Below are 26,010 nucleotides of genomic sequence, written 5' to 3' on the forward strand. Positions count from 1 at the left end.
TGTAATGTATAAAGTGCTTGTGCTGGGAAAAAACAACTCTTACTTGACTCTTTCAAAATTAAAAATTTGGGGCCAGGGATTTAGCTCAGCGGCACAGTGCCTGCCTGGCTAGCGCAAGATTGTGAGTTCGATTCCTGGTACCAAAAAAAACCAAAACCAAAACCAAAAAACAAAATAAAAATTGTAACATGAAAAAGAATTCCTTTTCATTTTTACATTTTGCATCATTGGTGCAGGGAGGGCGATTATTGTACTAATTTATACACAAAGGTTTTGCACATATTAAGTAAAATTAGATCTCTCAGAATCAGGAGGAAGTTGATATGAAAAGTACAAACCACAGAGAAGCTGGAGAAATGGAGCACAACACAGAGAAAAGAACAAAGCAGTCTGGAAAGCTGATCCGGGCTAGCGGGAAGGGGATCTGTCTGCGAACGGAAGCTAAGAATGGAGAGGGCTGGCAGCCCCGAGGAGGAACAGTGGACCGGCTGCAGCTCCAGACCCAAGAAGAGCCCATGGCTACTGTAAACTCAAAAACAGCACAGGGTTTCACTCTCTGACTCCTTCCACACGGCAGGGTAGAGCTGGAGAAAAATCCAATGCAACCACTGCCATATTTGAGAGTGTTTAATCAGGAGCACCTGGGGAAGGGGCTCTTTACGAATGAGCTACAGAACAACTACACTTCAGTTACTGGTCTCGTCCTACCGCAGTGACCGGGTGGGAGACAGCCACAGAGATGGCTGTGGAGCAGGTATGGCCTAGACATAGGACCCTCTGAGAAATTTAAGCTCAGGCAGGGAGACATGTGGTCCCTCCTTCATGTGTGGCTTTCAGAGGGGCTGGGTCTAAAAATGCTGGAATTAAGTCTAGTGGTCTGCCTGAACCCCTACCCCACTACCTACGTCCAGCACAGAACTCAGTGGTCTGTTTACTTTCCCCATTACCGACATAAGCAGGGATACAGCTCAGCGTGGATGGATGGCACAGCCTAGAGTAAATGGACAGAGGGGCCTCAAGGGCTGAGGTGGGCACTGCACAGACCCATAGGCCATAAACCCAGACAAAGTCATGTCTTGGTGTGCACAGAGGAACACAGAACACAGGGCTGCCGGAGTGACGACAGCCCTCGGATGGAAATCACTGACTAACCACGCCCAGTGGGGAAGGCATGCCAAGATCTCACCTTCATGCACACACAAAAATGCAATCACGGAAACAGAGTAAGTCTTAGCAGTGACTCATTAGCCTTCCCCTGTGCCTGGTGGGTTCCAACACTGCAGACCCTAGAAAGAAACCACTCACTCCGAATCACAGAGGAATTTTTTTGCACGCCTTTTTCACTTCATTGTCTTGGTTTTCCCCTCTTTTTCTCATTTTCTTCTTCATTTTTTTTTTCTTTTTCTTGTTGGTTCTTTTCTGTTACTTTTATCTAATTCTATTTTCTTTTACTTAATAAGATGTACTAATCTCACTTTTTTCTCCTCCTTATCTTCCTTTGCTTTATTTTTCAAATTTTATTTCTTTCATTTTACCATTTCTCACCCTGTATTTAATAGTATAACCATTTAATAATCTTTAGCTATTTAGAGAACTCTGTGCTATTATTATTGAATTCCTTGCTATTGTTAATGGTGGCATAGTTGTTGAACATAGTATTTACAGCATGCCAAGGTGTTTTAAAATTTATTTTAAAAATAAAAGGAAAACATATTAACAAACAGACATCCATTTACAAAATAGCGTAAGAACAATACAAGTAATACTGAATTACAGACAAAGTGGTGGGAATTAACAATAGTTGTTGTATTATGTATTGATATCTTCAAAGTGGTTTCTCAGGAAAACAAATAGAGACATGCAAGATTGATCAAATAAGTAATCATTAACTGTTCCTTTCAGTAAAGTGATAGAAGTCACTGGTACAACTGCTAGCTATCCTGTAGAAACATACATACATAATTTCCCCTTCCTTCTTTTCTCTTTTTCCTCATCCCAGTTGCTCTTTACTTCTGAAGAGTTTCCTTTTGTTTCACAATGTCTATCATACCTCCTAATTTTTATTCACTCTTTCAGGTTCTTACACTAGTGAGACAATATGTTGCTTACAAATGGAGGTCTGGTTTACTTCACTTATGAGTATGGTCTCTAGTTGTGATCATTTACCTTTAAAAGCCTCGAGTTTATCTTTCTTTATAGCTGAGTAACATTCCATTACATGAAAGTACCACAATTTTTTTATCCGTTCCTCAGTGGATGAACATTTGGGTTGCTTCCACAATTTAGCAATTACAAATTGCACTGCTATAAACATGGCTGCACATATATTGCTGTGATATGTTTTCAGATCTTCTGGGAAATTACCCAGAAGGGCAATAGCTGGCTTGAATGGGACCTCTAGTCCTAGTTTGCTGAGGACTCTCCAAACTGACTTCCACAGTGGTTTCACCAGTCTGCATTCCCACCAGCAGTGGAGAAGAGTTCCTATTTCTCCAGCATTGGTTATTGATTGATTTCTTAATGCTAGCCATTCTTACTGGGGTGAGATGAAATCTCAATGTTGTTTCAATTTGCATTTCTCAAATGACTAATGATACTGAACATTTTTTTCATGTATTTATTTTCCATTTGTATTTCTTTATCTGAGAAGTGTGTATTCATCTCAGATGCCCATTTTTGGATTGGGTCTTTGAATCGGGGGGGGGGGCTAATGTTTTTTAATTCTCTATATGTTCTAGATAAAAGACCTTTGTCTGAGGGACAGTCAGCTCAAATTTTTTCCCAATTTGTGGGTTTTCTTTTTACTCTGCTGGTGATTTCTTTAGATGTGAAGAAGCTTTTCAGTAGGATAAGATCCCAGTTGTTGATTCTTTGAAATATTTCACGTTCTGTTTGGTTTTTGTTCATGAACTCTCTGTCTACCCCTATGTCTTCAAGATTTTTACCTACTTTCTCTTCCAATAGATTTTGTGTTTCGGTTTTAATATTGAGATCTGTGAACCATTCTGACTTGAGTTTGGTGCATGGTGATAGGCTTGGGTCTATTTTCAGTCTTTGGCAGGTGGCAAGCCAATTTTTCCAGCACCGTTTATTACAGAGGTTATTGTTCTTTCAGTGAGCCTGTTTGGCCCCTTTGTCAAAGATTAGGTGGCTGAGTGTATTTGTGGTTGTGTCTGTTTCTTCCAGTCTGTTCCACTGATCTTCTGGTCTGTTTTTTAGCCAGTACCATGTTGATTTTATTGCAGTAGCTTTGTAGTATAATTTCAGGTCAGGGATTGTGATTCCACCTGACTTGTCTTTGTTGCCCAGGATTGCTTTTGCTATTCTGGGTCTCTTCTGGTTCCAGATGAATTTAAGGAATGTTTTCTTTACATCTGTGAGGTAAGAATGGTAGTTTAATGGGAGCTGCATTCAATCTGTACAACAATTTTGGGAGTATGGCCATTTTCACAATGTTGGTTCTTCCTATCCATGAGCAAGGAATAGTTTTCCATTTATTGAAATCCTCTTCGATCTCTTTTTTCAGAGTACTGTAGTTTTCACTGAACAGATTTTTTACTTCTTTTGTTAGACTGATTTCTAAATATTTCCATTTCTTGGATGCTATTGTGAAAGGTATGGTTTCCCTAATTTCTCTCTCAGTCTGTTGTTTGTGTATAGGAATGCTATTGATTTTTGGGTGATGACTTTGTATCCAGCTACACTGTTGAATTTGTCGATTAATTCAAGGAGTCTTCTTGTGGAGTTTTTGAGTCTTCCATGTAAAGTATCATGTCATCTGCAAATAGTGATAATTTTACTTCCTTTCCTATCCTTATTCCTTTTATTTCTCTCTCTTGTCTAATTGCTCTGGTTAATGCTTCCAGAACTATGTTGAATAGGAGGGTGACAGTGGACATCTTTGTCTTGTTCCTGATTTTAAAGTAAAAGCTTTCAATTTTAGTCCATTTAGTATGATGTTGGCTGTTGGTTTGTGATAGATGGCTTTGATCACATTGAGGTAAAGACCATCTATTCCTATTTTCTGCAGACTTTTTGTCATGAATGCATGTTGGACTTTGTCAAAAGCTTTTTCTGCATCTACTGAGATGATCATGCGGTTTTTGTCTTTGGCTCTACTGATACGGTGTATAACATTTATTGATCTGCAAATATTGAACCATCCCTGCATTCCTGGAATGAATCCAACTTGGCTGTGGTGTATGATTTTCTTGATGATTTGCTGCATTCTATTTGCTAGTATTTTATTGAACATCCTTGTGTCTGTATTCATTAAGGAGATTGGCCTTTAGTTCTCTTTCTTGGTTGGGTCTTTCTTTGGTTTTGTATCAGTATAGTACTTGCCTCCAGAAATGAGTTAGGGAGACATGCTTCCTTTTCAATTTCATTGAAGAGTTTGAGAAGGGTTGGTATTAAATCATCCCTTAATTTCTTGTAAAATTCTGCTGTGAATCCATCAGGGCCTGGGCTTTTCTTTGTCAGTAAGTTTTTAATCACGTTTTCAATCTCATTAATTGATATTGGGTTGTTCAGGATTTTTATATCTTCTTGACTCAACTTTGGTAAATCGTACATATCTAGGAATCTGTCCATTTCTATTGAGTTTTCTATCCTATGGGGGTAAGGGTTTTCAAAGTACGTATTAACGATATTCTGAATTTCTGCAGGATCTGTAGTAATTTCATCCTTTTCATTCCTTATTGCATGAATTTGAGTTCCTTCCTTTCTTATTTGGATAAGGTTGGCTAGGGGTTTATAAATTTTATTTATTCTTTCAAAGAACCACCTCTTTGATTCATTTATTTTTTGGAGGGTTTTCTTTGTCTCAATTGCATTAATTTCTGCCCTAATCTTTATAATCTCCTCCCTTCTTTGGGCTTTGGGCTTGACTTGTTCTTCTTTTTCTAAAAGTCTGAGGTACAACATTAGGCTATTTATTTGTTCTTTTTCTGTTTTCCTTATGTGTGCATTCACCGCTATAAATTTCCCTCTGAGGACTGCTTTCATTTCATCCCACAGATTCTGATAAGTTGTATTTACATTTTTGTTTGTAGGTATCTCTTAATTTCTTTTTTAATTTCCTCTGTGACCCACTGGTTGTTCAGGAGGTTGTTTAATTTCCAAGTGTTTATGGAGTTTTTGGAGTTTTTTTTTGTTGTTGTTGATTTCCAATTTCATTGCACTGTGGTCAGATAATATGCATGGGGTAATTTCAATTCTTTTCCATTTAGGTAGGTATGCTCTATGGGCTAGAATGTGGTCTATTTTGGAGAAAGTCCCTGTGCAGCTGAGAAAAATGTGTATTCTGATGTGGGGTGGAACATTCTGTATACATCTACTAAGTCCATTTGTTTGCAGATTTGGTTCAGATCTGTTATCTTTGCTGATTTTTTTGTCTAGTTGACCTATCTTTTTGTGTCAAAGGGTGTTGAGGTCCCCTTTTACAACAGTGTTATTAATTATTTGGGTTTTCATGTCTATTAAGATTTGTCTTATATAGTTTAGTGCCCCGATATTTGGTGCATACATGTTTATGATTGTTAACTCCTCCCCTAACAAGTATGTAATGATCTTCTTTATCTCTTTTGATTGTTCTTGGTTTGAAGTTCACATTGTCTGCAAACATAATAGCTACACCTGCTTTTTTCTGGGTTCCTGTCATCCTCTGACTTTCAGTCAATGGACTTTCTTTTGAGTAAAAAGTGTTTCCTGTATACAGCATATTGTTGGATTTTGTTTCTTAATCCACTCTGCCAGTCTGCTTCTTTTGACTGGTGAATTGAGGCCATTTACATTTATGGTTATAACTGATATGTTGACTTATCATTGTCATATTATTTACTTGCTGTTCGTTTCCTACTTTTTCTACCTGTGTAATTGCTTGCTGTGCTTGAGGGTTCCTTTCTACTGTTGTTCTTGAAATTGTGGTCATTTTTTTCTCTGTCTATAATATCTTTTAGTACTCTTTGTAAGCATGGCTTTGCACTCATGAAATTCTTCAGTTGTTCTTTGTTGTGGAAATATTTTATTTCTCCATTAAATCTGAAGCACAGTTTGGCAGGATACATCCATCTTGGTTGGAAACTGTTTTGTCTCAGGACCCGTAATACTTCGTTCTAAGATCTTCTTGATTGGATGGTTTGTGTTGAGAAGTATGCCATGATTGTGATGGGCTTTCCTTTACAGGTGATCTGTTTCTTTTCTCTAGCAGCTTTTAATATTCTGTTCTTTTGCTGGAGATCTGGAATCTTGACTATTGTATGTCTGCGTGTAGCTTTATTTTGGTTACGACTAGTTGGAGTTCTATATGCCTCATTTACCTGTATATCAGATTCTGTTTCCACGTTTGGGAAATTTTCTGCTATTACTTCTGCAAATATTCTTTTTATGTCATTTGTGTTGCCTCCTGCTGCTTCACTGACTCCTGTTTGTCTTCATTATTCCTCTTTGCCTCGTCTTGTAGCTGTTCAATTGATATTTCCTGGTTTCTTGGTGATTTTAAGAGATCCTTTCTTTCACAATTGCTAGGTGCCATGCTGTCTTCAAGATCTGAAATTCTATCTTCCACTTCATTCAAGTGGTTTTGCCAGCTTTCAATCAAGTTTTGATTTCCTGGATGTCTCTTTGAATCTGTTTCATACATTCTAGTTCATTCCTATATTGTTCACGTAACATTTCCATCTGTTGCCTATGTTCATCTATTTTTTTTATATATTTCTACTTTAGATGTGCTGAGCAATTCTTTCATTATTACTGTCATTTCATTTTTTTGCCTGAGAGATTATTTGTGATCTGATTTCTTCTCTGGCCTGACACAGTTGTTTTTTTACTTCCATTACAATCATTTCAGCAATGTCAGGTGTGTGTTTACCAAGTTCTCCTATGTTGATGTCTCCTGGACTTGTTATGAGTGGGGTGGAGTTCTGGGATTGCGTTTCAGTCCTTTGTCTTGTCATGTTTGATGCTGGAGGCAGAATACTCAGTCTCCTTCTTCCCTGGCAGCTCAGCAAAGGTCGCTAGTGTCCCTAGTTTTCCTGGTGGTCAGGCTTGCCCCTCAGTGTCTGCTGAGATGTGCTGCTTAGTCTGGGGTCTTCTGGCAGATGGTGAAGTGTACCTAGTTCTTCCAGGTCTCAGACTTGAACCGCGACGTTGGCCAATGGCAGACCATCTGGTCCAATGTCCCCTCACAGCTCAGGGTATGCGTTATGACCCAGAAGCAGGCTGCACTGATGGTGCAGTCATGGACCAGTGGTCCTGTGTCCCCAGGCAGTTCAGGGCATAGGCAGAACCCTGACACAAATTGCAGGGTCAACAGTTTGTGGACCACCTGATTCCATGTCTCCAGGCAGCTCAGAGCACATACAGGAGCCAGGTGCAGGCTGCACTGGTGGTGATCACAGACTGCCTGTGTCTGTGACCTCCAGGAGGGTAGGGTACAAGTAAAGCCCAGACGCAAAATGCAGTGCCAACAGTTCTTGGACTGCCTGCTCTAGTACTTCAGGTGGTGCAGGGCACGCACAGTGAGGGTCCAAATGCGAACCCCAGTGTTAGTAGTTTGTGGGCCTTCTGAGTCAAGATCTCCTGTCTGTACCAGATGCACGGAGGGTGGAAACTCAGACTGTAATGGCAGCAGGGTCATGGGTTGTCTGCTCTGCCCCCAGGAAGTAGATGGGGAATACCTGGTTTTCTCAGTGTTCAGCTGTGAACCGTGACGTCAGCAGATTGTGGACTGCCTTGCCAAGTTTTGATTTGTCTTTTTGTTTAACTTATAATTACACTGGAAGCATCTACTGGTTCTGAAGATATATCAATATCCAGTCTGTCTGTAACTCTACTATTATTACAGATTTTGTTACTCTTGCCAGGGTGGCATGATTGTTGCTATTAATTAGTTTTAACTGTATATCAATATCTGATTTGTCTTTGTGTCATGAATAATACTGTGGTTCATTTCCGGAGAACTGGGTGTTGGGCTAATTATCTTGCACTTCCCCCTCCAAAATTAACAAAGGTGGTTGGATCTTGGCACAAAGACAAAGGCCTATAGCAGTGGTGGCAAACTTACAGCATCCGTACCACAGCAGGCGTGCAGAGCCCACTCTGTTAGCTTATGAGCCACGCAGCCCCAGCAGCTCAGCATTGGATAACACTTGTTTTTTCTAAACTAAAACCTCGCTAATTCAGGTTTAACTGCAGTACTGGCACCCCGCAATACATAAGTACATTTTGGGTTGCAGTTTGGGCACTCAGTCTCTAAAAGGTTTGCTATTACTGGACTATAGTTAGCTATGCCAAGAGTACAATACTGAAAAGCAAACAGTAGCTAAAGAGCTGTCCATAACAGCAACAAAATAGTTCTAATAGACCTGAAAATTGCAGCACATGTACACACTTACACACACACACACCCCACTAGAAACATGACAAGGCAATGAAATGCCTCCAAAAACTAACTTCCAAATCCCCCAAAGCTGATCCATGGTGCATAGATAGAGAGGAAATGAAAAGTCAAACAGCTGACTTGTATGAAAAGATGAAAGAGGAGGCCAAAAAAAATCAGTAAGGTGCTCAGAGAGCTCAGACGATATAACTAAACACACAATAGGCATGACAAACAAAATGATCATTAAGCTTACAGAAGACACCAATAAAAAGCTACCTGAGTTAAACAAAATGATATAAAACATGAATGACCAGTTTAGTGAGGAAGTACAGTCCAGAAAAAGATACCAAACAAAAATCCAGGAGACAAAATCTTCCATTGAAACTATGGGCAGCACAAGTGACCACTGTAAGCACAGAGTATCAGAACTGGAAGACAGGGCTGAAGGTGACTATATACTCATGAGGTATCTTAAAAACAATAACAAAACCATGAAAAACAGATTCAACAGGTGCTAAATGATGCAAAGAGGACTAACTAAAATTAACTGGAATTAGCGAAAAATCAGAATATTGCATGAATGGCATTTAAAAACCCCTTCTTTACAGCAGTAATAGCAGAAAATTTTCCAAGTACGGGGGAAGAATTTAATATACACATAAGTGAGGCATACAGAACCCCAAATAGCCATGATCAGGAAAGAATTTCTCCATGACACATCATATACAGAATTCCAGGACAAGGACAGACTTTTAAAAGTTGTCACAGAAAAGCAAAAAAATCACTTATAAAGGTTTTGTAGCCAGAGTTTATAAGGGAAAAGATTTAATACAGGACACATAGTTTATAGGATCATTTTATAATATTCACTCTAAGAGTCAAATGTAAAAGAGTGTGGGAGATCTGTCCATACACTAGAGACTCCAAGAATCCAGCTGAGGGCTCAGATCCCATAGCAATGGCCTCCACACATGCAGCTGGAGGCCTAGAGCCCATGACAATGTCTAAAAACTGCATTTCAAAATTGATGAAGAAGTGAGGTATTTCCATGACAAAAAGCACCATAAGTAATTCATGACCCCTAAATCAGTACCCAAATTCTCAAGGATATCATCAAAAGACACAATGAAGCCAACAATATCAAAAAGTCTAATGGAATGAATACATCAGCCAGAGCACAGTGAGCAGTTAAGCAGAGGGGGAATAAAGGAAAAGTGCAATGACTGGGATAACTCAATACCTTCATTTTAATATGGAAGATCTCAACTTCTCAATCAAAATACACAGACTGGCAAGTTGGATAAAAAAAAAATCAAAACCCAATAGTATGCTATATACAAGAAACACATTTACTCTAAACAGAAATAGAGTAAAAAATAAAGGATAGAAAACAATATTTCATGCAACAACAGCCTGAAAACAAGCAGGAGTAGCTATCCTATTTGCAGACAAAGTGAACTTCAAGCCAAAACTGACCAGAAGGGCAAAGTAGGTCATGACAATGTATTGGATAAGAGAACAACTTAGCAGGAGGAGATAACAATTGTAAATATGTATGTACTGGACACCAGCACACCCAACATAAAAGATTAGATGAACATCCATATGATTACAGCGAGGGACATCAATACATCATTTTCACAAATAGGTCAGTACTAGACAAAGTATTAACAAAGAAATATCAGAGTTGAACCCTACCTTTGAAGAAATGGATGTAACAGTCCTACAGTGTTCTACCCAACAAGAGACTATACATTCTTTTCAGCAGCACACAGAAATTTCTGCAAAATAGACCATATAGCACCCCAAAAACATGCCTAAGTAAATACAAAAAAAAATGAAAGTACCTCATGCATATTATCAGATCACAGTGCAGGGAAACTAGAAATCAATGGGACAGGAAACCACAAAGATTACGCACACACATGGAGATCAGCACATTCCCACTGGTTGGAACCACCACTGGGCACATATAATCCATCAAGGAACTTAAACCACTGGTGGTACAAATGGGTATTATCACTTCTGTCTTTTTATTAATTTATTAGCTGCATGAATTTGAATTACCACCCGAATATAAATACTATTCATACCAATTAAAGTAATTACAATAACCAACAAATTTATTTCATTACAGGCCAAGAAATTTATTTATTTCATGAATTTCTTTTTCTTTTCTTTTTTTGGAGTCAGGGTCTCATGATGTAGTCCAGGCTGGCCTTCAACTATGTAGCCCAGGGTGGCCTCGAACTGATGACAGGTGAATGCCCACATGAGAAAAACAGAGTGAGCCCAAATAAATAACCTAATGATGTATCTCAAGGTCCTAGTAAGCAAGAATAACCCAAATCCAAACCAGTAAAAGAGAGGACATTATAAAGATCAGAGCAGAAATTAATGAAATTGAGACTAAAAAAATAGAAGAATCAATGCATCAAAGAGCTGTTCTTCAAAAAAGTAAACAGAAACCCTTAGCCAATCTTACCAAAAAAGGGAAAAAAAGAGACTTACATTGATGCAATTAGAAATGGAAAAGGTAAAACACAGCAGACACCACTGAAAACCAGATTATTAGTAACTACTTTGAAAACCTATACTTTAATAAACTGGCGAATCCAGAAGAAATGGATAGATTCCTAGACAAATATGAATTACCAGAAGTTAACCAGATGTTATAAAAACCCTGAATGATCCAATAACAGGCAATGAAAGTGAAGTAGTAATATAAAAAACCTACTAAGAAAAGCCAAGAACCCAATGAATTCATTGCTGAATTCTTGCAAGAACTTTAGGGAAGATCTAATGCCAGTACTCCTCAAACTCCTACATGAAACTGAAAGTGAAGGAGTATTCCCAAAAACATTCCTGGAAGCTTACATTACTCTGATTCCAAAACGAGACAAGGACCCAAATTTAAAAAAGAAAACTACAGGCCAATCTCTTCAATGAACAAAGATGCAAAAATCCTCAGTGAGATACTGGCAAACAAAATGCAACAAATCATCAAAAAGATAAAAAATTATGACTTCATCCCAGAGATACAGGGATGGTTCAAATATGTGAAAATCAATAAATGTAATACACCACATAAACAGAAGGCCAAAAATCAAATGATCATCTCAACAGATGCAGAAAAAGCTTCTGACAAGATCTAACATCTATTCATGATAAAAGCTCTGAAGAACATAGGTATGCAAAGACCTTATCTCACTCTGTTAAAGCCACTATTATAAACCAGTGACCGGTATCATATCAAATGAGGAAAAGCTGAAAATTTCCCCTCTAAAATCAGGAATGAAACAAGAATGTCCACTATTACCATTCCTGCACAATATAGTTCTAGAAACATTAGCCAGAGTAATGTGGCAAGAAGAAGAAATAAAAAGAGTATGTACAGGAACTAAAGAAGCTGAATTGTCATTATTTGTAGATGACATAATCCTTTACATACAAGATGCAAAAATTCCACTGAAACTCTTATTACACAAATTCAACAATGTATCAGGATACAAAATCAGCACACAAAAACCAGTAGCATTCCTGTGTATCAACAGTGGACTCACTGAGAAAAAAATGAGGGAAAATAATACCATTCACAATAGCATCAAGAAAAATTGAACACTTAGGAATTCATCTAATCAAGGAACTGAAGGAGTTCTACAATGAAAAATACAGTATTTTGAAAAAGCAGACCAAAGAGGACATCAGAAAATGGAAAGCTATCCCTGTTCCTGGATAGGCAGAACCAATAATGTCAAAACAGCCACACTCCCAAAACTGATATACAGATTTAACACAATCTCAAAATACCACCAACATTCTTTGAAAAACTGGAGAAAACAATTCAAAAATTCATATGGAAGCAGAGAGACCCAGAATAGCAAAAGTATCCTGGGCAACAAGAACAAAGTAGGAGGCATAACAATCCTGGATTTCAATTATTATATTACAAAGCTATAATGGAAAAAAAAGGCACAGTACTGACACAGAAACAGATACAGATCAATGGAATAGAATAGAAGGTACAGGAAAAACTCCAGGGACATTCAACTATCTGATCTTTGACACAGAGGCCAAAAACACAGATCTCTTTAACGAACAGTATTGGGAAAACTGGCTATATACATGCAGAATATTGAATCTAGATCTGTATCTCTCACTATGTACTAAACTTAAAATGGATCACAGGCATAAGAGTTAAAGATGTCGTATTTCAGTGACACATGCATACCCATGTTTACAGCATTCATAATCACTCAATCTCAGAAATGGTCTATATGTTCATCAACAGATGAGTAAAGAAAATGCATTTATACACAATGGAATACTACTCTGCCATCAAGAATAAATCTGAGTCATTTGTAGGAAAATGGATGCATGTTGAGACCATATGTTAAGTAAAATAAATCAGACACACAAGCTTAAATATTTCTCTTTAAAGAGAAACCCAAAATACAAATAAATTAAAGAGCAAAATGAAAGACATATAGTAGGAAACGGAGATAGAACTTTTGCAAAAAGGAATAGGAACAAGAGATGGAGGAAGGAGGGAGGGAAAGAGGACAGAAAAAGATTTAAGATGTGTTATGTGCATGTACCCATTCCCCATGATGAGTGTAATCACCATGTACTGCAAAGATGTACTAATTAAAAAAAAAATCAGTCTGCAAAAGATACCTGCTTACAGGACATGAAAGTCTAAATGAAGAGTGTCTGATAAGTAGGAGAGAGGGTCTCTAAGAACAACTGATACCCAAAAGCAATATTTAAACATTTAGTGCCAACTCCTCTTCTAGGCAGCAGAAATTAAGTTCTAAAAAGTGGTTCTTATGGCTAAATAGTATCACATGGTGTAAAATTTACTCATCCAAAAATGGAAGCTTTACTATAGAAAGGATGAAATCCTGTCATTTACAACATGATGAAGCTGGAGGACATTATATTAAGTGAAGTGAGGCACGGAAAGACAAAATACTGTATGTTCTCACTCATTTGTGTAAACTAAAAAAGGTGAACCTAAATAGAAAGTAGACTACTGGTCACTAGAGGTCAGGAGGGGGAGGGGAGAGGTGTATAGAGAGAGAAGGTGGATAACGGGTATCAGAATGTAGCAGGCATTGGGGGTAGTAGTTCTAATGCTATACAGTACAACAGAGTAACTACAGTTTACCACAATAAATCACACATTTCACCATAAGTAGAGTTTGAAGTTTCCTGAAACACAGAAATGATACTTGAAAAGTTAGAAATGCTAACTACCCTTCAATATATACCTATATTGAAGTATAGTACTATATCCTATAGATAAGTACAAATGTAAGTCAGTTTGAAAAGAGGGATGCAAATAAGAAATCCATGTTTAATTATATTCAGTTGGAACTCAAGTCTAGCAAGAGGGATATTGGGAAACCTACTGGAAGGAAGAGTATACATATGCTTTTAAATGCTACAGACAGAAAAAACAATAGTTCCACATGGCTTCTGCTAAGAAAATAAGCATCAATTTATTATTTGAATAGTAGGTTTAATTTAAAATCAGTAAAATGTCACTATTAGAGCCGTGAAAAGGTAAAATCGTATTACAGCTATTATTGAGCCCCAGATCTCCTGAAGTATGTACTGCTGACTCAACTCAACAACATCAAGACTCTGGACACTCAGGAAATAACATCAGGACCATCCTCAGTACATGTCAGTGGAGCACGGAAGGGAAAACACTGGTTAGTTCCCACAGACGACTGAGTTCCCTGAATAAATTTTTTGCTTTATCTCCACAGTTCTTATGACCAACAATAAAGCTTCTGAACTGCAGATGTGCATTTGTGACCAAGTATCTTCCCACTTGGACAATTCGTGTAATGTTTTAAATGTTTTCCACTTCCTTAGTGTTAAGATTTCATTTTTAAACAGAATAGTATTTCTAGACTATTCGGTTCTTTTATGTCTGCAGAGTAAGTCTTAATGTTATCAAAGCATTTATACTTTTGCAATAATGAATTCGTAACTAAATTAATTAATATTAATTACTTTTGGCTTATTCCATAGCAAATTTAAAATATGCTCCGACTAGCATTCATTTGCATGTACATTGTATGAAAGAGGACTAATCTATGGAGTTCACTAGAATGTTTTTTTACCAGGCTTGATGAGAAGAGTCATTTCTTAACACATTCACAGGAACCTTAATCTCACCCAGGAAAACATCTTGGACCAGGTTTCCATTATTCCACAAGTCGATTCTGAAAATCAAAAACTGGCTTCATTTATGCAAACAATGTTTAAGAATATAGACCAAATTACTGTCTTTATATCATAGCATTAGTTTTACATGCTTAAAAGTAAGAGATATTAGCACTGTCAGGTACCTCACTATATACATATAGATAAATATATGAGGGAAGCAAAATAGTACAATGGCTTTTATTTTAAAACACACACAAAAAATTAATTCTGAACAGTCTAAAAAGGCATTTATGTTTCTTAATCTGAAAAGTCTAGGCTTTATTTTAACCTGTGGCAATAAGGTCAGCAAAGTTACTTTGTTGAATTTGAGAAAAGAAACCAACACAAGACTAGTTTCTCTCTTATTACCAAACTATAACAATAGGTGACTCAGAAATACATACTATCTGATCACTCCAAACACATGATTAATATACCCTTTAGATGACACACTGTTAACACCACATCTACACATGCATTTGCAAAACTTTCCTTTCTAAATAAGACCTAGGAAATATCACAAACTTCAAACACATGCACCTGATAAATTATCTTCTTACCTCACTGAAATTTCTGATAGTCAGCAGATATGTTAAGAAGAATAAAACAATTATTTCTAAATTGGCTTAAATGTAATTGTTTTTCCATTCATTATGCTATGATCCATATATTTAAGGAATTAAATTAAGAATAAATTAAAAGTACATTGAAGTAAGTGAAAATTAGGTCATCTTTGTTTATAAAATATACTTCTGCAAATACATTGGATTATAAAAAACAATTTATATTTAAATTAGATGCATGTTTGTCTAAGTGTCATCAACCAACTTGTTACAAAAAAATTCTATTAAGGCTATTTCACCTTTCTCATTTAGATTTAGAATTTTCTTTTGGCACAGAAAAAGGCAATTCTGTAAAATCCCAAGGCACATACCTAATTTCTAGCTTTTCAATGTCCTCCTCTTCTACCTGGAACTGGGATTTTTTGGTGTAACTACTGGATCTGGTTACCTATAGATAAAATATTTTAGTGAAATTGTTTTTTAAGTATCTTTTTCCCCATAAAACATCAACTTAAAAATGACCAAACCTTAAACTTATATTCACCCCTACACAGGAGTCCCTACTTGATTTTTCTCATCCATTTCCCAACAAGAGAATAAGATGATCTCTTTTCTAAGACTACTCTACCCACATACAGTGTGTAATAAGCATGCAGAGAGCATCCAATCTATTTTAATTACTGCTTTCTTTACTAACTTGTTCATGTCACTCAAGTTAGAAAAATTCTCCCCTTAAATTATGGTCTTTCTGTATATTTCTTTTCTCAGACAAGTATCTTAAAACTGTAATTCACCCCACAGCCTGTACTTCACCACCCACTCATGACAGCAACTCTATCTGCTTCCTCACAGATCACCCTCCTAAAATCTCCATCTGCACCACTTCATCGGACGATCAATTTTTACTTTCACTGTCCTTGACCTTGCTCTCTGATGCAGTGATCAACACAACCCACAGCTTTTTCCCCAAAACACCTTTGCTTTGAGTTTACCCTGGCACCCTTCAGAGGCTGTTTATTCCTCTGAACAATAAGTAGGGGTATTCTCCAAGGTTTTATCTTTTACTGTGTTCTAAAAACAACTGAGAGCTACACAGGCCTGTACAGTGCTTTCACGTCCATTATCTCTTTGCTCATCAGAACATTGCTTTGAGGAAGGCAGGGCTAGACTCACTATCCTCATCTTAAAAATGAGGAAGCTAAAGTACAGAAATGAAGGGACATATTCAAAGTTAGATCCTTAATAAAGATGGAACTTCACTTTTCTCCTTTATTGTCTACGTCTACTCCCTTAGCCTTCCTGACTCTCTGTAAACAAATCCTGCATCTTAATCCACAACCATCATTTTGTCTTATGTATTAGTCATGAACAGCCTATTGGAGCATTTCACATGTCAGCTCTCAAGCTTGGCATGCCCTAAACTAACCCACTATGCTTCTTTCTCCTAATTTTTCTATTTTTCCAGATTTAAAATCATGGGGACAAAATTCGACTTCTTTCTTCTATCACTAATGTGCTATCTTGCCCTTTGCAGTGTCTTTCTTATCTGCCCCTTCCTATTTCTGTATTATTCTCTTTGAACAGATCTGTCCTTCTGTTACACCTAGACTGTAACAGTCTCTTGAGCTTTGTATTCTCTCCCTAAGCCACCTGGCACTCAGATCATGGTTGATTCTTTCCAGACGAGATCGGGCGTGTTCACAGTGGTATGGCCGTAGATGGTTGATTCTTTCCAAAAACACTGCTTTACTTCTTATCACTTCCATGATCAAAAACATTCAACCGTTAAAAGTAAAGTACCTCAGCCAGGCACTGCACAGTTTTTCATCAGTTGGTTTTATCTTATCTTCTAAACTTACTTCCCATTATTTTCTTAAAGAAACCTAGTTAAGTCACTATTTGCTCTTCCTTGAACGTAACTTTGTATTTCTGTCTTGATGTCCAAAATGCTCCTTCTAATATTCTTCCCTCTCCATTAAGAAAATACAGCCTTTCTTCGCGCCTTCAGTCTTTCTTCACGTCAGCTCAAACAGTGTCTGCTGTGCTGTACTGCTGGGTATATGCATACTTATGTGCACGTCCTGTCTCTTGCTCTAGTTAGAGGATGGAGGCTGTAACTCATCTATTTTCACAACCAGCTCAACAAAGGGTCCACTAAATACTGCAAGCAGGTCAGGACTTGACTTTGGAAAAGCCATCTGCTTGTTGTAAGGCCCTACGCAGCACAGTAGGTTCTATCCCAGTTGAGGTGCGCATGGATGAACGGGCAGTGTGAGTGCCGAGGGCCTTTGGTCAGCAGACCTTTAAGTTGCTGCCTTCTTAGTTTTCTTCAGGTTAGAGGTAGTAGGTGTTAACGAACATAGAACATCTGCACCAAGTCCTTCACCACAAAATGGAAAAGTCTCACATTAGTACATTTTCTTTTGTTTTCTTTCTCCCTTGCTTCCACCCACTCGTTTCCTATTTCACTTCTGGCATTTTCTTCAGCCTGTGCTCCTTCATTAAAGGATAGTAATCAAGCATGATACAGTCCCCTGTACTCTTTCCACTTTAAAACACAGAAAAATACATACAAAAGAAGCAAAAGCACAAAATGTAACTCCTTTTTTCAAACTTTCTCATGCCAATATCAACTGCAACACATTCCATGATTACAGAATCTTTTAGAAAGTCTGGTTTTCAATTTTTTTTCCTATAGTCTTCAAGTAACATGAGAAAAGATTTCTTTAACAAACACTGTAAAGAACTCCAAAGCAATGAACTGGGGACAATTTCAAAGCAGAGTAAAATCTCCATGAAAATAAATATACGTCCACAGAGCGAATCGGGTTAGAAAGAACTTGATAACAAGGCTCTAACGATATAACATTTTATATTTTCAAAGGGTTCTTGTAATGCTTTGGGCATTATAAGAAAAAACTTTTGAGTTGGGCTGGGCTGCCACTGTTTTCCCTTAAAATACTTCTTTCTCATAAGGTAAGAAACTTGAGCCTCCCTAAGTATGACTTGTTCGAAGTCAAGTGGGACTAGATTTCAGATCTACCAGGTCATAATCACACTTATTTTACTAGGGGTTTTCAGACAGTCTACTGTAGAGAATCACTGGCTACTATGTAGCAAGTCCCCAAGGGCCTGAGTGAGGACAGCAGGACTTGGTGGACCATGTGACAGAGAACACGATGGGAGTGGGTGTGTGTGGCCCTAGACTTCCCTACTTCTAGACCAGTGGAAGCTCTTCCTTTATCCACTTTATGTGCATTACACCATGGTTCTACTGCTTTCTGGATAGAAATGTTTTGCTGCGTTAGTTGTTAAAATGATTACCATGGCCATGGTTTGAAAAAAGAAATCAACTCGAATTCAACACTGAATATTCAGTGTCAACATTTATACAAACAAGAAATTACCTCAAAGTAAAAGACTTCATTAAACTGTGGATTGCTTGTTTTCTTCTTCACTTTCGTCTTCTTCTGGTCATTCCTGTTGCAATGTGGTAGAGTTTTACTTTGTAGAACTTAATTGTACACAGTTATAAAACATGCTTCTTCCAATCAGGGGGTCTGGCCCTTCCATTTCAGGGAAGACTGCAATTTTTAATATTACTTGGGGGAAAAAAACCCAAGTGCCCCCACAAATTCAAATAAAAGAATATCCTGTATACAAGAAGATCTTATTGTTCTCTCTGTGGTTACAGCAGACTGCCTGGGAAGCTCTCCGAGGGGTTTAAACGCCCTGTATTATAAACCCACTCAGGACAAATGGTGAGAAAGAAAGCAACGGAGTTTATAGTACCTCTTTCTATGTTGAGAATCATCTGAAAAACTTAGCTCCACTTTCCTGCTTGGGCTTCAGCTCGAATAGTGACTTTATAAAGGGAAAAATCCTACCTTTTTATTTAGAAATAATTATACACACTGAGGAAGTTACAGAGCAATGTACAGAGAAGTCCTGTGGCTTTACCCAGCCTCACCCCCGTGGACACCTTAAATAACAGCAGTACAACAGCAAAACCAAAAGTGACTTTCAAAAACATTTATATGCTAGTTTCTAACTGATATATTGCTAAACAATTAAAGCATCTGTTAGGTATAGATCGTTGAACATAAAAAGCTCCACTAGGCTGAACACTTTTAACACACAAAAATAAACCCACGATGGCATTTAACATTATAAAATTGAGTATCTGCTTTTAAATTTAAAACCATCTGTAACAATAGCATACTATTATTTGAGTCCCTGTGGTATTAAACATGGTATGGTATTAGGTACTTTACATACATACATAAATACATTTTTGCAAGTGACTTAGTAGTGATTTTGGGTTAAAACAAGTAACTAGAGTAGGAGGGGGCGAAGGGATGTGTCTATGTATGTATGCCTGTATGTACAGAGGAAATAATTGTGCTTTTCTTTACTATTCTAAACTTTCAAAATGTAAACTAGACAAATCTTAGCCTAGTCAGTCTCTTAAAGAAGTTGTAATGAAAAGTTATAAAATATAAAGTGCTATACATTTTTCATAGCTTATAAAGCCTTTAAAATTAATGATATGACACATTTCACCATACTCTCTTACTTTAGCAACTTGTCCACAGCCTGGAATTCCCTCTGTGGAGCACTGACAGATCTCACGAGCACAGAAGGCTCAGCACTGACCCGTTTTCCAGACAACAATATGGAAGAGGTCTTGTAATTGTGAGTTGGCATTTATTAAAAGAGGATTTCACCAGCACAAAATTTAGGATGTTTGAAAGTAGGAATGCTGATGAATGAAGAAGGCCAAGTTCACGTTTAAAGTGCACTTTAGAACAGTACAAAACTAAAGCTTTTCTCTAGCGTAAAGAATGGCATTCAAGTTCTGTAAAAATGGGCCTTGGTTGTTTGTACATGTAAGAGAGTCCCCTGAAGATTTTTCTTTCAAAGCATTCATTACTTTGTGTCATAGTTACTTGTCATTTGCTTTAAGAACCTTAATTTTCCAATTCTTAAATCCAACTTTATGCTTCAAAACCCAGTAACAATTCAATAAACGTTACCTAGAAGGACCCACTAGTGAAACTGTTGCGTAAGGATCACAGCTTTGTCCATTTATGAGAGGTAACCCGTGGCATGCCTTGATGCTAAAGTAAAATAAGAGAGATTTAAAATGTTAAGAGTTACATTAAACAACATAAACATCTTTAGTGTACAGGTATGTGCTGCTAGGGATTAAATCCAGGGCCTCAAGTAAGGCAAGTGCTGTACCACTGAGCAATACTCTAAGCTCTACAACATTCTTTAAACATAAACTGATAGACTCCAAAGGTTCAAAATTGTTTTCTACATGTCTGCCTATATACCACCAACCCCCATTATACATTTCTGCTATATTTTCACAACAGGACCAAACAGAAATGCCACAAGTACTGAGACTACCAAATAACACTAACACATTTCCTCCTGCTAAATATTCAAGAAGGTACATTTTGTGGTTTGATAATACATCAAAACTCTTGTGGCTTCTAAAAAGGAAAAGAAAATGGTGCAACCTTAAATGAGAAACTACAAACCAAGCCAGCTCTGTGGTATCAAATCCTCTGCTAAAGCATGAATGACATACAAGGAAATAATTGTGGTTTTCACTTAAACTGATTCATAAATGTAGAGCAAACCTCATAACACTGCTGCTTTTTATTCTAATTCTCAGTAAGAGTTACTGCACATTTTAAATCACAAAAAACAACGTAATCTAATCCATTCCATGGATTGTAGTTTGGTATTTACGTGGGAGAGAATCTGACTTAATGATTTGTTCCTCAAATTTTCTCACTATTTACTGAGGTACTTAGCTTAATATCTAAGGGTCTTCATTTCCTAACGCGTAATAGAAACTCATGCACGTTGCTGACATGTGTCTCTGTCTGAAGATGAAAGCTGTTGAGCAACATACTTATTTCTCTCTATAACCTTAAATAACATATATAGGTTAAGTGCAAATGGTACACTGCTAAAGAAAGAAATGGTAATGACTCATTTCTGTTAAACTGGGTATGAAAACTCAAATTCAAGAATTTCTAACGTGAACCAAAGAAAACACAGGCCAAGATAATAATTCTGGGTTTTACTGTTAGGTTCAGGTATAGTCAAATTTTTCTAGTGTACATACTTGTTCGAAACTTACACTTCTCAGGTCAGGCTAAACCTGAAAATGGTACCTGTTCACTTTATAGCATTTGTAGTTTACTATGCTCTTTCACAAAATGCACTTAATTCTCACAATTACCTTTGAGAAGAATATTATAAACCCATTTTAATAAAGCGCAAAGAGATTATCTGAGAAAGTAATAAAGATATAAGCAATAGTAAGCTAGCCAATGTTCAACTTAAAACTTTCTTTTTTTGAGACAGGATCTCACTATGTAGCGCAGGCTGGCCCTGAACTCCCATATGTAGCCCAGGCTGGCCTCAAACTTGCAGCGATCCTCCTGCCTCAGCCTCCTGAGTGCTGGGATTACAGGCATGCTCCACCATGCCCAGCAATTTATTAACTGTCACTGAAGTCTAATGTTCTGCATTCCCACTGTGTATGAAATTCCACTGTATTACTCTCCTTGCAGTACCAAATTTATCTCATATAGACACTAATTATTTGCTACATATATTCTGAAACACTTTTTCTAATTACTTAGGATACCACTGCTCTTTTAATTTGTATGTCAAACAATTTCACATCATAAACATGAATGGACAAAAAACAAGCATTGAAAATAACCTCAGTATACTGAATTAATATTTTTACATGTGACACATATTTATATTAATATATTATTTAGAAATTATGTGGAATATAAATGCAGTCCAAACATGTTTATAATACAGATTAATCTGAATCTTTTCCATGGATTTTTAAAAAAATTAGACAAATGCTAAATTCTATGTCCAGCTGGGATGGAGTAACAGGGATTTATCCTCCATCAAAAACAATTTTAAAAATAGACAAAATCACCAGCAATGGACAGGGACCCCTCAGGTGGGAATACAGAGGCTGGTGAGCCTTCCAAGTGCCCAGCTCATTGCCAGACAGCCTCCCTGAGAAGAGGAGACAAAGCTGGCAGCTGTGGGAGGTCAAAGTGGCTGAATCCCCAGGGCAGAGCACTGGAGAAGAAAGCAGCACAAAGGAAACATTCCAAAGAGCTACAAAAACCCCCACTGCGTCTTCTGCTAATAAGCACGTATGTGTGAGGAAACTACACGAGGCTGGGGAAAGAACCATTTGAAAGGAGTGGAGGGAACAATTTGCACAGCCCACACATAGCAAGGAAAAGATCCCACCAGTCACAGTAAAAAACATGGTAATTCATGGGTGCTGCCATGGTGGTGAGAAAACATAAGCCCTAAAATATAGGCTGCTCTCATCTCTCTGAAAAGCTTAAAAGCAAACCATAAACAGATCAAACTGTTTCCAAGTAACTTAACTGAAACCTAAACAAAACTCAAGTATATTCATAGGAATATAAAAATATCCAGCAACATCACATAGTCTGGCATCCAACAGAAAATAACCAGAAATGCAAAGAATCAAGAAAAATATGATCAACAACGAAAATTAAAACCAATCAAAACAGACCTAGAAATGACAAAGAAAACAGAATGGGTAACTGTTTTTTACATATTCCATAGAGACAGAAAACATTAAAAATTGAAAGGCCAGACATGAAAAATACAAGGTCTGACATGCAAAAAAAACTTGACTGGAACCAAACATTTGCCAACACTGTGAAAGGAGCCAGACAGACACAAGAATCAAAACCTTAGCTAAAATATTTTAAGTTTGCAATGTGAGATATCAAAGTGAACATGTAAATCTGAAACTCAGAAGACAACCCTCAGTTGAATGCACAAAGCATAGGCAGTTTTTAAAAACTTCTCATTTTGAAATAAGTGCACACTTTAAATAAAAGAAGCTATAAAAGAAAACAATATGTAGAGCTTCTGAACAGTCAATACCCAATGTTTACATTTCAAGTAACCACAGTGAAATTAATGCAATCAGGAAACACTGATATAATGTTAATTAATATTATTAACTAATCTTAAACTATGTACTTTACTCAAATTCCACCAGTGTCTTTCTCTGGCCCAGGATGCAATGTGGGATCCCATATTGCATTTAGTTGTCATGTTTTCTTAGTGTCCTCCACCCTGAGACAGTTCCTTAGTTTTCCTTTTTAGTCTCGTTATTTTGCCAGAATTGGACCTTCACAATGAGCTATACATCCATCCCTCTTTTAATTAGTTTTTATTTTGAGATCATGTCTCATGTAAGTTACTAAACTGTCTTAGCTGGGCTCAATTTGTAAGCCTTCCTGTTTCAACCTCTCAGAATACAGGGGTTACAGGTGTGTGCCACCATCCCTGAAGTTTGTCCGATGTTTGCTCAAGGTTAGACTGGGATTATGAATCTTGATGTCCTTCTCAATGCATTATATCAAGAAGTACTGGATGTCTCATTTTGGGTGAGATTAACTTTGATCACTCCGTTAGGGTGGTATCTATTAAGGTTCTTCCAAGGAGATTCTTTGAGAGTACATAAGTATGCTATTTGTCATCATGCTTACATTCACTCATTTAGTACCCATGAATGTTGTATCCCCACACTCAATTATTCTTTAATGTACTTTTTGTTTTATTTTGAGACAGAGTCTCATTATGTAGTCCAGGCTCTGGCTTGAACTTACTAGGTAGCCCAGGCTAGCCTCAAACTTGTGCAATCCTCCTGCCTTAGCCTCTCAAGTGCTGGGATCACAGGCACGTGCCACCACACCTGGCCAATATATTTATTTGTAATCCACAAATAATGACGGTGCATGTTTATGAGTACAATGTGACATTTCAATACATGTATACAATGTGTAATAATTAGATCAGGTTAACTGGCATAGTTATCACCTCAGACATACACGATGATTTCTTTTGTGTTGGGAACATTCAATTTCTTTCTCCTATGTTGAAAAATTCAATTAATAACTATCAATAGATAGCCTACTGTGGTACGTAATATGATAAATTACTCTTCCTACCCCACTACACCCGTGTACCCATTAACCATCTTCCTTGCATTGATACCTTCAACTTTTTGGCTTCCACATGTAAGCAAAAACGTGTGGTATCCTTTTTTCTACCTGCACCCAATTATTAATTATGGTGTTTGCCAATGCTGATTTTCAATTCCCATCATTTCTCCTCCATTCATAAAGTAGAATTCTACTTTAAGGAAAAGCAATCTTTTCTCTCCTATGTATGTATTTAATTATTTATATCAGTACTAGCTCATGAATATTTACTTTCTCCTGCAGATTTATTTATTTATTTTTTGTACTGGAAATCAAACTCACAACCTCATGCTTGCCAGGCAGGCGCTGTGCCACTGAGCTATATCCCCAGCCCTTCCCTGCAGATTTTATTTTTATTTATTTATATATTTTTTATTTTAAAGATAAAAGAATGAAAACATATTAACAAACACACACACATTTACAAAATAACACAAGAACAATACAAGTTCCCTGCAGATTTTAATTATCATTATCGTTATTTATTTTGGGGGCTTTAACTGTCCCAGAGTTGGTCATTTGGAGACTCTTCAGATCGCTTCAGTGTTCTTTCTACATACCCCATTATTATTTGAGCATGTCCTTTCTGACTCCAGAAGATACTCCAGACTCCTATTTTCCCTACCCGAGCCCTGAAATCAGCCACTGCTTAAAAGTAGTATAGATTTTTTTGTGGTAGCTACATTATCTAATAATGCAGTCACTGACAACATATTGCTATTTATATTTTTAAGTTAATTAAGCAAAATTTAAAAATCAGGGATTTTTTTGTTTTTTGTTTTTTGGCAGTATGAGGGATTGAGCCTGGGGCATTCTACCAGAGCTACATCCCCAGCTCTTTTGATTGCTGGGACAGTGTCTTGCTAAGTTGCGAAGGCAGGACCCAAACTGGGGATTCTTCTGCCTCAGTCTCTCTAGGTGCTGGGATTACAAGACTACACCACTGTAAAAATCAGTTTTTCAGTCATACCAGCTGTATTTCATGTTTTCAACAGCCACAAATGACTAGTGTACAATACAGTGTGCAATGAGGATACAAAACATTTTCTTCATCACAGAAAGACCTACTGAGCAGTACTGACTGGAGAACAGTATTTAAAACCAAGTCATAGGTGCTAAGTACACTCAGTGCAATGGAGTGACAACACCTCTAGGCTCCTCGGTGAACAGAGCTAGTGTATACACACCCACACCTTGTAAGGATTAGACAGTTTTTCTCTGAGAAGTCTGCCTTCAAAGGAGAGCAGAGAAATGGGGGTGGAATAGCCAAGGCAGGATGTGGTAAGAGACGAAGTCCGGGGAAACAAGCTTTTTAGCAGATACCAGAACATGTTCGTATATCAGTGAGAAACATTTAGGGAGGGGGTAAGGCTGATGGAACAGGAGAAAGAAGGCAGAACTGAAAGAGCAATGCCCTTGAATTGGGGAACCAGATGAAATCTAGAGCTAATATGGAAGAATTTACTCTCAACAAGAGAAGGGGTATCTTCTATATTATAACATAAAGTCAAAAAGGCAGATGCAAATACTGATTCATATATTTGAATTCAAGAAAGTAAAACCAATTTCAAGTCTGTGATGATGGAGAATCTTGTAAATGTATTAAAGAAGCACAGTAAAACTCTAGGACAATTCTAAGTGCCCATGTAACGCTTAATTTAAAGTAATGTCAGTCTCTATGACGTTCCCCAGCAACATCCGGGAATTGATTGAACACATATGTTAGGGTTTTTCCAGATTAACAAGATGC

General features: G+C 37.3%; 1 protein-coding gene across 1 annotated transcript in view; it reads right to left on the reverse strand.

Annotated features, from left to right (window-relative positions):
* The window catches only part of Rasa2 (RAS p21 protein activator 2), a 102,500-nt gene that overhangs the window by 42,219 nt on the left and 34,271 nt on the right, over positions 1-26,010 (reverse strand). Inside the window, exons 6-9 of the mRNA XM_013506264.1 lie at positions 20,205-20,288; positions 18,576-18,648; positions 15,540-15,616; positions 14,521-14,622 (exon numbers count right to left, since the gene is read on the reverse strand). Of these exons, the coding sequence (XP_013361718.1) occupies positions 14,521-14,622; positions 15,540-15,616; positions 18,576-18,648; positions 20,205-20,288 (336 nt within the window). The remainder of the gene's footprint in view (positions 1-14,520; positions 14,623-15,539; positions 15,617-18,575; positions 18,649-20,204; positions 20,289-26,010) is intronic.

Source organism: Chinchilla lanigera, unplaced genomic scaffold (genome assembly GCF_000276665.1).
Source record: "Chinchilla lanigera isolate Chin_1 unplaced genomic scaffold, ChiLan1.0 scaffold00107, whole genome shotgun sequence".
In the NCBI taxonomy this organism is placed as follows: Eukaryota; Metazoa; Chordata; class Mammalia; order Rodentia; family Chinchillidae; genus Chinchilla; species Chinchilla lanigera.